General features: G+C 34.6%; 2 protein-coding genes across 5 annotated transcripts; one reads left to right on the top strand and one right to left on the bottom strand.

Moving 5' to 3' along the window:
• Positions 1-425: 425 nt before the first annotated feature.
• On the bottom strand, positions 426-14,706 carry LOC111053381 (DNA-dependent metalloprotease SPRTN). 4 transcript variants are annotated; one of them, XM_039427785.1, is made up of 8 exons: positions 14,549-14,706; positions 12,411-12,568; positions 10,489-10,919; positions 9,342-9,526; positions 7,156-7,264; positions 5,401-5,520; positions 3,802-4,036; positions 426-3,028 (listed from the first exon to the last, which is right to left on the bottom strand). In XM_039427785.1, the coding sequence occupies exons 3-8, from the start codon at positions 10,801-10,803 to the stop codon at positions 1,599-1,601; spliced, it is 2,394 nt and encodes a 797-aa protein (XP_039283719.1). In that variant the 5' UTR covers positions 10,804-10,919; positions 12,411-12,568; positions 14,549-14,706; the 3' UTR covers positions 426-1,598. The 4 variants fall into 4 exon arrangements, with proteins under 4 accessions (XP_039283719.1, XP_039283720.1, XP_022195943.2 ...); XM_039427786.1 differs by lacking the exon at positions 10,489-10,919 and having other exon boundaries at positions 14,523-14,706; XM_022340251.2 differs by lacking the exon at positions 10,489-10,919 and having other exon boundaries at positions 14,549-14,696.
• Positions 14,707-14,729: 23 nt separating this feature from the next.
• Positions 14,730-15,970, top strand: LOC111053383 (39S ribosomal protein L44, mitochondrial-like). The gene has a single exon (XM_022340254.2). The coding sequence runs from the start codon at positions 14,843-14,845 to the stop codon at positions 15,851-15,853; it is 1,011 nt and encodes a 336-aa protein (XP_022195946.2). The 5' UTR covers positions 14,730-14,842; the 3' UTR covers positions 15,854-15,970.
• Positions 15,971-16,376: the final 406 nt, after the last annotated feature.

Raw genomic sequence — 16,376 nt, 5'->3', positions numbered from 1 at the left:
TCTTCATAAGCAACTATGTGAAGTATTGTGTCTGATCATGTCTTGTCTTGTCTTGACTAACTGGTGTGTGCCTAGCCTTAGGCTTCGTTAAAATTTTAATTTTATAATATGTATAAATGAATTTGTTCTGATATAACTTGATATGATTATAAATAATTATTTATGTTAGGGAACATGCTCATAGTAAATGTGCCGCATTTGAAATTTGGAAGATTATGTTAATGTGTATTCATTGCTTTAATTAAACTTTCTGGAATACGTTCACAGACATTTGATGATTCAGTCATATTTGATAAATTTATATTCGTTTGAACGAAACATTGAACTGTAGTATTTGAGGCTGCATATTTGATTACTCAAATTTGTAAAAGTTTCTTATGAAACCATAATGTAGCCTACAAATAAGAGGTAATAAGGTACAAATATCCAATAAAAAATAACTTTATTAATAAATTCAACGACAATATACAGAACATGAAACTAGTAAACTATAATTATTATTTTTCCATTAGAGCAGAGCATCTTACAACATGATAGAGCTGCTTATGAAATACTGCCTTAAATATTATCTCATCCTAAGAAATGAGACAGAAAAAGGGCGTTAATTATCTCTATTCAGTCTCAAAATAATACTTCACAATAGATTTCAAAATAATGATAAATTCATAAAAGGATTTCCCACAACTAGATCAAGTATCAAATAAAAATTAGAATGGAGCTATGATAAAGATCATTGAATCATCAAAAAAGTGGTATTTCAACAATTATTAATTTTATGCATAAAATTGTTGTATGAATGTTTATAGGTTGTTTTATAATAAGTGAAGTATTATAAAATCATACAGAATATTTAATATATATATTCTCATAAGATCTAACACTGTTTGAAATTCAGTTGAAATTTTATGAAAAATCAATTAATCGAAGGTAGACTTAAGAACTTATCAAGAATGATAATAAAAGTGTGTTAAAAACTCCTCGCATTTTAATAAATTAAATCAGAATGCTAATTTTAAGACTAAGCAAAAATACAATCAAAACAAACATTTTACTTCCTTTATAGGAAATAGAAATACATTTATAACTGTGTATCAATATTTGAAATAAATAGCTCAACGATAAGTGTGATAAACTGATGACAGACACTTCATGCATAATTCTCACTCCATCTAATGACAAGAAGACATAAATGTTACCAATAGGCTAGTATTTCATAATTCACTATTTTCATTAATTTTTGTATAAACGTTTTATTTAAGAATTTTTTGTTTGTGTCAAATGAACACATTCAAATGCAAATAATATATTCCTGTTTATTTAGTTCCCATTTTAGGATAAATAATTATTTTTTATAACATCGCACACAGGACAAGCTGAGTGATTATTTTATTTATTATAATTTGGGAAATATCGTTCAATTCATTCAATTTGTAACAGAATAACAGACTAAATCTGAATGAATAAATTTATTCCATTTCAATTCACAGTTTAGACTTCAGAAGAACGAAATTTAAATTGTTCGTGAATTTAAGTAAAAGAGATTCTAGTAGATAATTCAAATGACTCGTCCATCAAACGCGATTGTAGAGTTAAATGATCTAGAAGGCGTTACCAAACTCTTGTAGAGCCAGCAACGAAAGGCACTCATCCAGATGTTTGTTGATCTGCGATTCTGTGAAGTATTTTGAGCAACAAGGACACGGAAATATTGGGGCGTTTCCACTTTCATCATTCTCCTTGATCAATTGTGATGCAGGACTATTTTCTTCACTCACTTCAACCACATCATCATCATCGTCATCATAATCGGGACGCGACGAGTTATTAATATTGTCCATGGTAGCTTTAAGAGCATCACAGTTTTCCAAATGCATCGACATGTCGTCCCGTTTCAACGACATGTTACAAACGGGACAATGCACGTCATCTTCTCCATTGTCATCCACATCTTTGTCATAATCTACAAAATCGGCAACATCGGCGAATTCCTCATCGGATATTGTGACAGCACTATTGTTGAAACTAGCTTCTAATTCGGTTTTAACTGGTGAGCCACTGTACAAACTCGCAGATGAACCGCTTCTAGATGTGGAAGGTTTAGAATCTTTAACACACGAACTTCCCGAGGGGTTATTTCTGTTCGAAAACTCAGGCGCTGAATTGATTCTATCACGTCCTGTCAGATTTTTCCCAGCACTGTTCGTTTTCGAGTTAGCACCACTTAACCTCAAAACACTTGAACTCGAATTCAATGTTCCCACACTTGCACACCCCAATTTTTGTCCTTGCCCATTAAATGGTACAAACGATTTGGTATCTTCTGTTGTTTTATCACTTTGTGTCATCTTACTATCTTTGGCAGTCCCTTTTGCAGTTATCACCAAAGTTCCTCCCCCTCTATTCATCAACGCTCCCCCGATTCTATTTGTGTTGGCTTTCCAAGGGTTTCCTGTACCGGTCCCCCCAAGTTTCTGCCCTGATCCACCAAAACTAGTCGGTTTTGCCGATTGTGAACTTAAACCTGTACTGTTTCCTCCTAATTTCTGCCCTGATCCACCAAAATTATTCCTTGTAGGATTAGAATTTGGTTTCCCCAATTGCGAACCTGTACCGTTTCCTCCCCCCAATTTCTGACCAGATCCACCGAATAGATTTCTTGTAGGGTTTGAATTCGAGTTTGTTGACTGCGAATTCAAATCGCCAAAGCCTACAACACGATTCACACCTTGAACTGAGTTTGAACTACCTGGAACCGGTTTCTTCACACCATGTGAGACTCCATTCACATTACTGCTGCCAATACCAAACACATTCTGTCCTTTAAAACCAGTTAGAGCTGATCCATTTGGTCGGTTTGTGGGAAAGCCGTTGGGTTTACTGACGACTGACGATTGACTAGAAGGCTTTTTAAAGTTTGAATTTGAAGATGGGACACTAGATTTCGGAAGAGAGCTGCTTCCCTGGCTGTTTCCAGGAGTATTGAAGAAGTTCCTAATATCCTTTCCAGTTCCTCCTTTTGTCAAGTTACCTAAAAAATCAAAACATTGGAATACTTATTTCAATAGAATTGTAGAGAGCGAAAGTCTGTACTCAACTCAAAAGAATGCAAATTATTTCAATTACATTGTAAAATGATAAACTGTAGAGAACTATTCACGTTATAAAGTCAATGGACATGATAGGACTACAATCTACAATGTCACCGACTCTGTATTACCACCGTATTCTATATTAGATAGCTATAATTCAAACTATTCCGGAACATCTGATGTAATATTACTTGCTGTTTGCCAATTCTTGTTAATGATAAACTCCGCCAGAAATATATTTTATTCATCGAGAAAATATATTTTCTCATGATTGGGATAAGATAATTTGGTAATTTATTATGTTTCTTCATGGTCAAAAAATGATTTGGCAACAGAGCGGAAATAGAAAACCTACGTTAGTTATAATTTATCAACTCGTTTGTAATTTTCTTTGTGTCTTTGTTTGATCTTTTTTTAATAACCTACCTGCGCACAGGTTTTAAACCTATGCAGCTATCATTTTCCCTCAAATATTACCCGTAATTATTTATAATAGACATTATATTTATTCTAGCAGAAATGTTACTTTCTTATTAATAAACTATAAATATATAGCTACATTTAGCATCAACTTGCTAATGCAATAAGTAAGTACCCTTATTGTTTTTCATCAAAATTATATTTCAATCAAATTGTACAGAGAAAAACTATAATGGTTATGTTTGTTCTTAAAGGATAAAAATCAGTTCAGTTACATTGTAGAGTGACTCACCGCTCACGTTGGGTTGAACTTGTTTGAGCTTGGTGTTGGTGGGCTCGCGCACTTTGATGAATGTGCCGCCACAGGTGGCCTGATGGGTAGTCCACCACGAGTCGTAGGGCCCGGGTGCCCGGTTCATGGTCCGCTTCACCAGACCCATGAAGGGCGGCCGGAACTGGCACGGCCCGTCGCACCGCCACCAGTGCTTCTTGTACAGCTTCACTTCGTCGTGAAAGCTGTGGTAAACCTGTGAATTCAGCTGTAAGTTAGTGACTGAAAGATAGAGACGCGAATTTCATTTTCAGGGTGTGGTCACATTGGATGCGTATATGCGCAAGTGCACGTCAGATCATGTATGAGCCTAAAAACAAAATTTGAAAAGGGCCAAGAAACAATTTTTGACTTGCATGTTGCTGCTCACACTGAACGGGAAGCAAGCATTCAGTGTGAGTGTTCCTATTTCTCTTTCCAGATTTTGTTTTTCATCTGCACGCTTGGTCAAACATAACCAAGCTTGCACTTGTACATATACGCATTCAATGTGATCACACCCATGCAGTTGCAAGTTAGTGACTGAATGTGGAAAAGTAGACACTTTTTTCGAACAAAAGTTTTCAAGATTGGTACAATATCAAGAAGGTGTACAAGTGCTTGTTATTTTTTTTATGTTTCTATTAGCCTTTCCTATTTAAACATTGGAAATTCAATTTTACTCAACTGAAAATCGTTGATATGAACGATTATACTGAATTATAATGAATGATTAATTTCAACGATAAAAAATATTCACTGTGAATGTTGGACAGTGATGATCAATAGTTTGGACACTCTATGCAACTAAATTTAGAAAAATATATTAGCAACGAAATTTAGAAAACAGGCTGATGCCTGTTTCTCCACATTATTTTCTATGCTTCATCGATTTTAGGTAATACTTTTTATTACATAGAATTACTAGTCTACACTTTTTATTTTCTTTGACACACGACTAATACGTAAGGTATTTATCCCACTATCAAGAGTGTCAAAATATTATTTTATAAATGATAATGTTTGATACTTATTATGGGATAAATACCCGAAACAATAGTGTCTCAAAAAGTGCTAGTAATTCTATATTATAAAACTTTTATTTATTGAAATAAGTTAATGTGGTAAGTTAGTTATTTTTGAGAATGAATTGCATTATTTTAATATAACAAAAATACACATTACACATAGTGTGATAAGTTGAATCATAAGTTATGATTAAACCTCACTGAAATGATTATATATTATCAAGCAGACAGATTTCTAATAAGCTAAAACCTGTTATTTCCCATGACGGGAAAAAATTCCATATTGACAATGGGGAAGGCCATGCAGATTCGAATAAGCTATGTTAAATTCTAGCGTTACATTCTACATTACAGTGTTGCTAATTTGTTGGGCATGGCATTTATTAAGGGTAGCAAAGACAGTTTGCATCAAGTGAAGCTTTTCACTGATGCAAAGTTAATTGACTTCCTATTTCAAAGTCGTATACAGTTTAACAATTTATTTTGCATTGTATAAATGTTTCTCACAACACTTGAACGATTGTAAATATTATATTAATAAATTGTGACTCACCGTGATATTTGTGCCAGCCTCATTATTGATGCGATACATGTGCTTGTGAAACTCAGGGCCGTGACCAGTTCTGTCTCGATTGTTGTGAGTGACAAACAGGTAGGCGTGAATCATTTCATGCTGCAAACACATCACATAGAATTCACTAGGTATAACATTGGTGCAAAATAGATTAAACATTCACATGGATGCAGAATACGTGTAAATTCAGCGTTAAAACCTGCATACTACCCAAATAATCCCTGTAGTGAGATTGACGTTTTTTTTAGTTTCGGAATAATGTCAGTTGTTATTAATTTATTCATTCATAGATACAATATCATTTTTAACTCATTAAATGATTGGGAAAGAAGCAACAGGCTTAAAGCCCAAACTGTTCCTTTCCCAAATTTTGTTAGATTTTAGTTTGGAAAATAATAATGTCAATAACTATTAATTTATTCATTCATAGATACAATATCATTTCTAACTCATTAAATGATTGGGAAAGAAATAACAGGCTTAAAGCCCAAAACTGTTCCTTTTCCAGATTTTGATAAAAACAGTCCAAAAATAGGTTATGTTATAAGCACTTCATAACATTTCTATCCAGTTTCAAAGTAAGAGGGAATGTTAGGGCGTCATAGTTGCTACGTTTCTTTTTCCACAGCATTCTATAGTAGATAGCTATGATTTAAGTCATCCCAGTAAATCTGATATTGACCTAGGCTTAATATCAATATTAATAGGCTTAATATAATATTATTTATTAACAATAATTATATTTAATTAATGAATTTAATATCGGGGCACCGAGCTTTGCTCGTTATTTTTTATTTATTGATAAACAAAACACAATCATTTTCTAAAATGATCGTGTTTATATTTTACAGCTGGCTATACGTCAGCTTAATATGAATTTCAGGGATGCGATATTTTGATTTTCCACAGAATCACTCGCTCACTTTTTACTATCCACAGTCAACGAAAGTATCAGCTGTTTCAGCCAAGGATGAATAATTATCCTTTTAATGTCATTCAGCGAGTTTTTCCAAGGATGAGACCTAGTGCAATCGAATTTTTATATCATAAACCTACTATGTTACAAATTTCTTGAAAATCCGTTGAACATAAATAATAACCAGAGATAAAAATAACCAAAATATAAAAATATAAACAGATATACAGAAATTGCTCGCTTGATATAATAGGATACATAGTAGTGACAAATAAATCATATTACCTAAGAAAATACACCTGTACGAAAGTATATCAAGGTTTAATAATAAGCTTTATTGAAATGAAATATGCTGGTAGTTCATTATATTTCTTCATAGTCTACAATTTGGCATCGTTGCGGAGTTGGTAAAGGATAGAGCTATCAGCTTTGTCTAATGACAGATAAGGTTAACAAACCAATGATAATAAGCTGCTGACTTTATAAAGTGAATCTCACTATAGAACGGGTGGGTTAAGTGTAAGAGGGAGCTTTTATTGCTTCAACTTCACCTACAACACTTGTAATGTTTTAAAAGCAATGAATTTTTTAAAGGTATCTAATTTAGAGATCATAACTATTTTATTACTTTATACTAGAGTTTGCATCATGCAGTCAGTCTGAGGATGCCAGTGCAACATGGAAAAACGGTGGTCACTCCTAGTAAAACAGTGGGTAAATACTTTCTACTTGAAATTTTTTCAAATTGATTCAATTCAATCAATCAATAGAGTAAAATTTATCAGTTATGATATTATAATTATTTGATTTAAACTCACAAGCAATGTCTCGACCAGATCACTTCGAGGCCTTAGCTTGAGCAGAGGCTCACTGAGTCTTACCGAACACATTCCCCTCCTACCCTCGTACGAACAAAGACCAGCACAGCTGCAAAAGCAAAATCATTCTATTAAAACAGTTTATGCCGTTTCATTCAAAATAGGTTTGTGCTCATATTCAACGACTAATAATAATACGGCATTCTAAGTAGAAATAATTACTTTGAAGGAATGGGATTGGCTAGACTGCAACACAATAATTAACAAGACAGCTGCAACAATAAATTCACAATAAACGAATTTATGCAGTTTGATTCAAAATAGGTTTGCGCACTACTGTCAATAATAATAATATACTATTATTAACTGTCAATCATAATAATATACTAATATGTCATACTATTAAGTGGAAGTAGAAATAATTACATTGAAGAAATTGGAGTTGCTACTGGATATTCTAAAATACAATAATTAAGTATCTCGGAAAGTAAACATCAATGAATGAAGTCCCAAAAGTGTATTCATGTTCACTAGTGAACAAATATATATTCATGCTCATTAATATTATGAGCAAACATACTATAGCAAAACATACCAAAATGTTTAGCGAATACGTTCAAAGACAATAATAGAATCCGTTTCTCTTTTTAAATATTGAAGCAATTCATTTAGTCACAGATTTATTAATTACAAATTCTTGTTATATTTGGGAACGTTTATTAATCAAATTCGGAAGAGAATCAGCTTTGGATTAAGTCTATTGTCCTCTCCCAATCATTGTATATGATTTGTGCTTGTTTTAAATGTAAAATAAAATGAATAAATACATATTAGGCAATTGATGTTGCAGCCTATAAGTATCAACTGACTATAGTCCGTGCAAACCTTAGCTTGTAGCACGGGGCTTCATGGCCAATGATATTTCAATATAACAGTAATGGTAGACTGTTGCCGTTTTTATGATTCTCAAAAATGCCTACGCTCTCTTTTTCTCACTCAATAAGCTGACCGGCTCTCTGGATTGTGTGAAATGTGGCAGAGCTGTATTCCAGAGCAATGCTGCAAACTGAGGTTTGCACAGACTACACACCATATTTCAATATTTCTAAAGCTCATCCTTATTATAGAATTTACAAGTGTATCGTCCCTCACACAATTTAAGTAGCGTGGGGAATTGATTACTTTCAAGAGTGGTGAGGTCTCTTATCCAAATATTCAATTTCTCGAACAAGGACCAAGGCCATTCAAAATACACTTTCTTCAGAGTTGTGCAGAGGAAACGCATGTTTTTCGAACAGCCAGTACTCGTCAACGGGAGACGGTATTGCCCTGGAACGAATGTTGGCAGACGATCCATACTATGCCATTTCAGTAGCTATGAGCGTTGGAACGTGCAACATCGTGTGTTCGCTGTTAAGCAGTTTTTTTTTAGAAACAATGAATCTGTAATCACAGTACAACGCTTTTTTGTCAATATTCAAGAGTTGAGGGTCGAGGTGCAATGCCCGATCGAAATACTGTACTCCGATGGGTTGCAGCGTTTAGAAGTACTAGTTCTGTGATGAAAAAGAAACCACCTGGTCTTCCCCGTTCCCCGGAAAGTATAGACCAAGTCAGAACGGCAGTTGTTACTAGTTCTAGACGATCGACTCGACGACACTGACTCGGCCTACATTTTCAGGAGTACGAACTGAACGGGAAAGACCAGGTGATATATTTTTCATCACAGAACTAGTACTCCTAAACTCTGCAACCCATCGAAGTACAGTATTTCGATCGGGAATTGCACCACGACCCTGAAATATTGACGAAAAAGCGTTGCACTGTGACTACAGATTCATTGTTTCTAAAAAAAAAAAACTGCTTAACAGCGAGCACACTATGTTGTACGTTCCAACGCTCATAGCGACTTAAATGGCATAGTATAGGTCGTCTGCCAACATTCGTTCCAGGGCAATACCCTCTCCCGTTGTCGAGTACTGGCTGTTCGAAAAACATGCGTTTTCTCTGCACAACTCTGTATAAAGAAAGTCAAGCATTTAAACAACTAATTGTGATGACTATTTTCGAATAATATAATTATTCTATTAGTACATACAATGCCAATAGAGCTAATAACTCTAGACCAATAGACCATAACTCTATGGATAAAGCTGAGCCTATTCATTCAGTGATATAGAACTTACGAATACATTCGAGGACTCCATCGAACCTCCACCGACTCAAGGGCACCCCAGAAAAATCGCTTATTGAATGTTATGAACAGCGTGTGAATGTCTGGAGTGGGATCTATAATCTCCCATTCTGGATCAACTAAGGAGGACGACTTCAATTTCTTTGGTGGACTGCCTTTGTAGCTTGAATCCGAAACCTGCAAAAAATTAAACAAAATGAAATTTTAGGAAGCATCTTAGATTACAATTTTTTTCAAAAGGTGGATTCGCACACAACAGTGACAGTCAATAGTGAAAATGTAATTCCCAAAAATATAAGTTCTAATGGTGTTAATACAATGTTCTAATCCATGCTGCTGAACGGAAATAGCCAATCAGAACTTGTGGGAATTTTATTTTTACTGTTCACTTTCACTTGTGTGTGAATTCAGCTTAATACAGGAATAAAATATGTAAAAACATGTGTGCCATTTGACCAATTATTACAAATTGAAATTTTTCCAACTCTTAAACGATAACATATTATCAAATTGAAAAAACACTCAACACCAAATTACAGTGGCATTTGTCACAATTTCTACACCAACGATAACGACCCAGATAACAAATAAAACTTTTTGAATTATATCTACATCTACTAATGTAGTGCAAAGTTCAGATCATCCATTCTAACTCTAACATTTATTTTTCCAATCATATCCCACTGCATGATTAAACAAAATTAAAAATGGAATTTGGAAGTTTTTCAAGGTGTGTCGAAGTTCAAGTATTATGAACATAAGTATAAACGAGCTTGCTGCATGGTGATTCCACTTTTTGTTATGACTCATCTATTTATTGAATTGATGAATATATTGACCAATAGAACAAAAAAAATGTTCTGATGTTATTTAATGGACACACGCTTAAAAGGAAATCATATTTGTGTGTTCATAATGAATTCTTTAAGCGTGTGGATGGAATTTTAGGAGTTGAATAAGAATAGAGAATTTTTATTTTTAATTTTCATTTTATTATGAGTCAAAACAACAATTTCCTAGTTAATATTAATTAACAGATACAAATATCAATGCAATGGTATCTTCTCTCTAAAAGTTCTGTTATATTAACGGTATCTTTTCTCTATGATATTAATGAATTAAACGATTTGTTTGTTTACCTCCGAGCTTGAAGAGTTCAAAACATCAAAATCGAAATCATCCCTCCAGTCAATATCGTCTATCCCTAGTTCGCGTTCAATAATTGATCGTCTATGCCGTTTAGATCTTCTTCTCTTCATAAAGTCTAATTCAGCCTTAATCCTTGATTCATGATCAAGTCTGGAAACCTTGTTTTCCACCTCTTGAACGTGGGATTTCATCAGAGTAACGCAATCTTTCAGCGTTTCCAGATTCTCAGTGTTAACACTTTCGTTATACTTATTCATTTTCGCCCACATGCCAAGGAACAGCGTAGCAAGTCTGTCTGACTCCATGTTTTCAATAATTTCTTCCCCCAAAATAATTAATTAATACTATCTGATATAAGTATACACGGGGGATTCACTTTTTGATATTCACACGTGATCTTGATTCATTTCTTTGAACTCAACTGCAAATAAAAATTTGTAAAATAGATTATCGAGATTATTATGAACTATTATTATTATCATCACTCTTGTCTGTCCAACATGTACACAGTATTCATGATAAAACACTAATAACAAGTGAAATCTTCAAAAATAGTTTTAAAACATTATTGGTTTAATACACTACACATAAAACTGGCGAAGCCTAAGACTGCCGACCCGTGCTTCGCTACGGTAATTAAATAAGTACATTGGAAAGACACAGCTAGTGATCCAACTTAATATACGTATATAATTCATTCAAGAGCATTCTTATATCTTATTCATAATTCAATATCCAATTCGCCAGCTGTTGGAGTCTTCTAGTTTGTTCTAGTTTTGAGCTCTCAATGTTTTTGAGCAGGATTTCAACGAATCTTACACCAGAACGCAATTTTAATCACGAATCACGTAGCCTAGTTGTGCAAATTAACTAGTTATATTTCAGAATCCACCATAGTTATTACTTCACTTCCATCCATTCTAACACATGATCTAAGGTTGATTCTCACAGTTTTCGTCATGCTTTCCATGATTTAATATATTGAAGACATCTCCGTTCATCCTTTCTGATCAAAATTGTTTCCTCAACAGTAAATCTACTCGTATTATGAGATTAGAAGACAAGAATTAGATTAAATTAAGCATTAATTTATGATGGCATTGATCCCACAAGTTGAGGGTAATGTATGAAGAAGTAGGTAAGGCATTTTCTTACTTTGAGCACAATTCCAAACCCTCAGAGTCCACTCTTGAATTTTAAATAATCCAAAAATTTTTCTCATCATGAACCTTTACTGATCTTCACAACTCCACACAACATAGTCCCGAATGTTCAGCAAATGATATTTTAACGCGTTTAACAAATTCTCACAATAAAAGTATCTACTGAATATAAAGAAATATAGATACCGTAACTTACACGATATCATCTTTACAGTCAAAAAGTAATGCTATCTAAACAAAAAAATTGTGAAATTTATTGAGATTTATTCAAAAATTAGTTGAAGTGAAATGAACAAAGAAGGGAGAATATCTCTCATTTTCTCAGTTTGGCTTGACATGATGAGGTAAACCAGTATTATTAGATGAGTTTCCAATCATGAGGTAAGTTGAAAATCTGATTAAAACGATCACCAAGTTCTAACATTATAATCGCATGACGCCATGCAACAAACCCTCACAAAGCTAATGCCTCGTTTGGGCAAGACATTTCAACACGGTCAAGCCGGGTGCACTTTACAAGTGTGCACTGGAATTTTATCGATAGCACTTATCGTCATAGAAGTTATATGTTCCAGTGCAACTTTGTAAACCGTTCCTGATTTGACCATGTTCAAATGTCTTGACCAAATTGGTGAAACCGGACATAAGTGTAGTTAAACTGAGTGAGTTAAAAATAAAATTAAAGCAGGAACAAAATTAAAAATATGAAATCAATATTATAACTAGTTAGTTTTAATAGAACAACTTACAAGAAGTGTGGGCCTCTTAGCAGGACCAGACTCGCTATTCTTTTTTCTCACTGACTCTGCTTCTTTGTCGAATTTGGCTTGCAGAATCTTAGCAAGTAAAAAATCTGGATCTGCCATCGTGCAGTGAAATTTTGAAACTCAAATGCATGGAGATGAGCCTGAAACAAATAATTTTATCCAAAATGCATTGCCAGTTAAAACCTGGTAAACAACAATAAATTCTTGAACAAAGCTACAAAAGAAATTGATTTTTGACTTGACTGTACTAAATACGGACAATGGCATGAATGAGAGAAAGAACAGAAAGGAAAGAACATAAATCTTTTAGAAGGGTTCCATCTACTGTGGTAATAAGCGCCAGGCTCGTCCGTGGATAATGGAGTTTGTCAGAGGTTCTAGCCTGGTGTCACTGAGTTCCTTATTTTATTAAAACCCTAAGCTGGGTTGAAAGTGGAAAATTATCATTGCAAGATGCGGGACATTCCTTCTTACTGCACTTTAAAAATCAGATTTTGACAACACTTGTTTCACTTTGGTCTCTGGTCGCCAGCCTGATCAACGCCGTGACACCAGCATTAGTGTTCCAGCTTGCTTCACACACGGACACTACTGGTGCTGACTCAGCTTTGTGTCCTAATGTATTGCCTAGTCCACACTCTCGCCAAGTCGCTGGACAAGCTTCCAGCGACAATGCTGGTCTTGCCATCCACACTGCAATGTGACCATTTGTGGATGCTCGGCTGGCTACTCGACTTCGTTTGGCTGGCCTAGAGGTCTGCTCAACGATAGTAGCCTACATATTACCCTTGATATACACTATGCTATATATAATGATGATTTATGCAGATGTTATATACTATCTTTGGTCTTCGCTAACCTCGTCTCGAAAAAGGCGGAGCAAAGGCAAATGAAGATGAGCGCTAGCAGAGCAACCATCCACTCAAACGCTCGTCGTCAATTTTACGCACTTGGCAAGAGTGTGGATTCGGTATAACGAGGGTTCTATGTATGCAAACTCAGTTTCAAATTGTAGTAGCCTATTCCAGAAATTTTAAAATTCAACTAAGTTAGGTCACTAATAACCTGAATAAACCTGAACGACAGACTTGACATTAATTTAATTAAACTTAATGAATAAGCCGCAAATTAAAATATTAATGATTTCTCAAGCAGTCAGGGAACAGTGCTCTTTGCGGATGACACCACATTGAATTCCATAGGCGTTACTGTAAAACAGGTAAGGGAAGAGTCCAAAAGACGATGCTAAGTTGTGGTTTCTTGCCAACAAGTTTAACCAAATTAGTAGAAAACAATCAGATCCAGTGAATCTGTTACGATCGTGGATAGATTAGGGCTGGAAACACTATGTGCAACAAGTATTCAGGAAACTGTCCAGTGTTGTACCGTATCTTCTTCAAAAACTGATATGTGATGGATCGGAACAGTCTTGTCTTGCCCTATCATTCGCTGTAATATTTTTCAGCTCAGGGATTACTGCAGGCCACTATTTAGGGATCTCAGGATACTTGTCAGTCTACAGACAATATGTATTGTGCTTGCTAATGTATATCAAGAGGAATCAGGAGCAGCTTCAAAAAAATATGTGATTTACACACCCACAATACAAGACAATGCCATTAGACTGGAGGTGCCCCAAAGCCGACTGACAGGGAACTACAGTAACTTTCCATTCAAGGCAATACAATTTTTCAACAGACTTCCTAGACAAATTCTGGAAAATCGGGACTCTTAGTTCTATACTTTAGTGAAAAATAAACTCCTTGAGAAGCCACTCTACTCACTGTATGTTTTTTACGAGGAACCTCTTTTTTGGTAGTCAAGTACCTCCACAGCACAAATAACTATGCAGATTATTTTACTGTAAATCTAAACCTCTGACACTGCTTATCTGAAAATTCCAATCCTTAGCAACGACCTTAAGTATCAATTAAGTATTATAGAAACGTAGAAAAGAGTGTACAGTACAATACTACAGTTTGTAATTGAAAGGTAATTAGTATAAATTTGGTTCCAATTAGGTATTGTTATCAATAATCTAGTATCTCAGTTCAGTTAACATGTACAATAGTTTACATGACAAATTAGACTTACCTATAAAGAAGATTTTTACAACTTACTTGAAAAAATCACAGGAACGCAAATAAAAAATTATTTAAAGAAATGCAGTATTTTTATATGGTATCAATATTACATGTATTGATTATAAAACATTATTAAAAATAAGTGAAATTGAAATACAAAAACTTGAATGAAAACAGAAAACATTTTTTCTTGGAGCACGGAGCACGAAATCTGTGATCTGTGAAACGTTTGAGGTTATGTGCTCGTGCTGTTCCTGTTTATAGTGTTTATCTTTATATTTTTCTCATTTGTGTTTAGAATATTATATAATTGGATTTTTTATACTTAATATGACATCAAGATTGAGTGCTTTACCAGTTTTCTTAGTTCGGCTTCAAAGACCAAGTCCGTTAATTCAAAGCCGAGGTTTCAAACGATGGCTTCGACCAACTCTACAAACGCTGAAAAAGCGTAAAGAAAAAATGGATCCGGAGCCTCTCCCAAGAAGATCTTCGTTCACGGACTGGAACTACAAATCAGAACTTTTTGCCTTTGGAAAACGACTAGGTGAGGATTTAAATTTGGATGTGCTTCGTGCTGCAGTTACTACTAAAGAATTTGTTCTAAGCGAAATGGATCAGCAAAAGGCTGTTGGGATTGAGGTTGATACTCAAATAAATGATAATAGTAAAATGATAGAAGAAGGTAATGAAATCATACATAATTATGCTTTGAATTTCATTCGTTCCGCTTTTCCAAAGTTTCCCGAGGAAGGTGTCATTGCAGTTCTAAACTACCTGTCAAACGACGAGAATCTAAGTACACTTGCCGAAAAACTGGGCCTTGCTGATCTGATGTTGACAATTGAACATCCAGTTGACACAGTCAACTTGTCAAATGGTTTCAGAGCAGTGGTTGCTGCAATATCGGAGAGTTCAGGTGTTGATAGGGCTAATCTTTTTGTGAGGGATTTTGTTATGACTCAACTGGTCGGTAAGAATATCAATGAACTGTGGGAAATCAACGATCCATTGAGAGTACTGTCCAGTATCCTGCAAAGAGATGGAAAGCAACCTTTTGAGCCAAGAATAGTTGCGGAGGCTGGTCGAAATACGATTTTAGCCAATTACCAAATAGGGTTGTATGTGAACAAGGAGTTGATAGGTCTTGGTTCTGGTGAGAGTATTAAAATTGCTACCGAGATGGCTGCCCGTGATGCGTTAAGAGAACTCTTTGATACTACAGAATCGATGAAACCGGTCAATTTTGACGTTGAAAGTTTACCTCAAGCATTTGCTAATTTTAGTATTCAAGACTGGAGTCAGAAAAATGTTGAAAAACTAATGAAGACTAGTCATTAGAGATTAGATTTATCATTGTTTAATTATAATTTCGTAGTTTCAATAAAATGTGTATGTATATCAACAAATATGAAGTTTAATAATTTTAAATTATGAATAAATCTTCATTCAAAACATTTCATGAATTCCATCTTAATGGTCTTGATAGATGATTAGGCTCATAAGAAGATTATTCTTATTATTATGCAGGATGTTTATAAATGATTATCGGGGTTTTGACTCTTAATAAAATTTATTACATTAAACTTACAGTTATAAATTATATAACCTATATGTCAAATTAAAGAGTTTCATTTTGTTTGTTGGCACAAGTACGCATGTGGGGGCAATGTTTCTGCCGCAATCCACTAGACAACCGTAGTAGCGAGCGCTGGATACCTTGGTTGGATAGGCCACGTGGACCTAACTACAGAATGAGTATTATGGGTTCTCCTCCCATGAGAACCAATGATTTCATCCGGTTTCTGTTGCTAATTAGCTAAACAGAAAATCTTTGGAAAGCACTGCTTCATTCTAATTCCTC

The sequence above is a fragment of the Nilaparvata lugens genome, chromosome 5, assembly GCF_014356525.2.
Source record: "Nilaparvata lugens isolate BPH chromosome 5, ASM1435652v1, whole genome shotgun sequence".
In the NCBI taxonomy this organism is placed as follows: Eukaryota; Metazoa; Arthropoda; class Insecta; order Hemiptera; family Delphacidae; genus Nilaparvata; species Nilaparvata lugens.
Note: the sequence above shows the minus strand (reverse complement) of the source record. Positions and strands in the feature narration are given on the sequence as shown.

Excerpts from the sequence above, each read along its gene's own strand:
- LOC111053383 (XM_022340254.2), top strand. The coding sequence starts at position 14,843 with ATGACATCAAGATTGAGTGCTTTACCAGTTTTCTTAGTTCGGCTTCAA.
- LOC111053381 (XM_039427785.1), bottom strand. The coding sequence starts at position 10,803 with ATGGAGTCAGACAGACTTGCTACGCTGTTCCTTGGCATGTGGGCGAAA. Across the intron at positions 5,521-7,155 it reads ATCTGGTCGAGACATTGCTT|CATGAAATGATTCACGCCTA; the intron begins GTGAGTTTAAAT and ends ATGTGTTTGCAG. Across the intron at positions 3,029-3,801 it reads AGTTCAACCCAACGTGAGCG|GTAACTTGACAAAAGGAGGA; the intron begins GTGAGTCACTCT and ends TTGATTTTTTAG.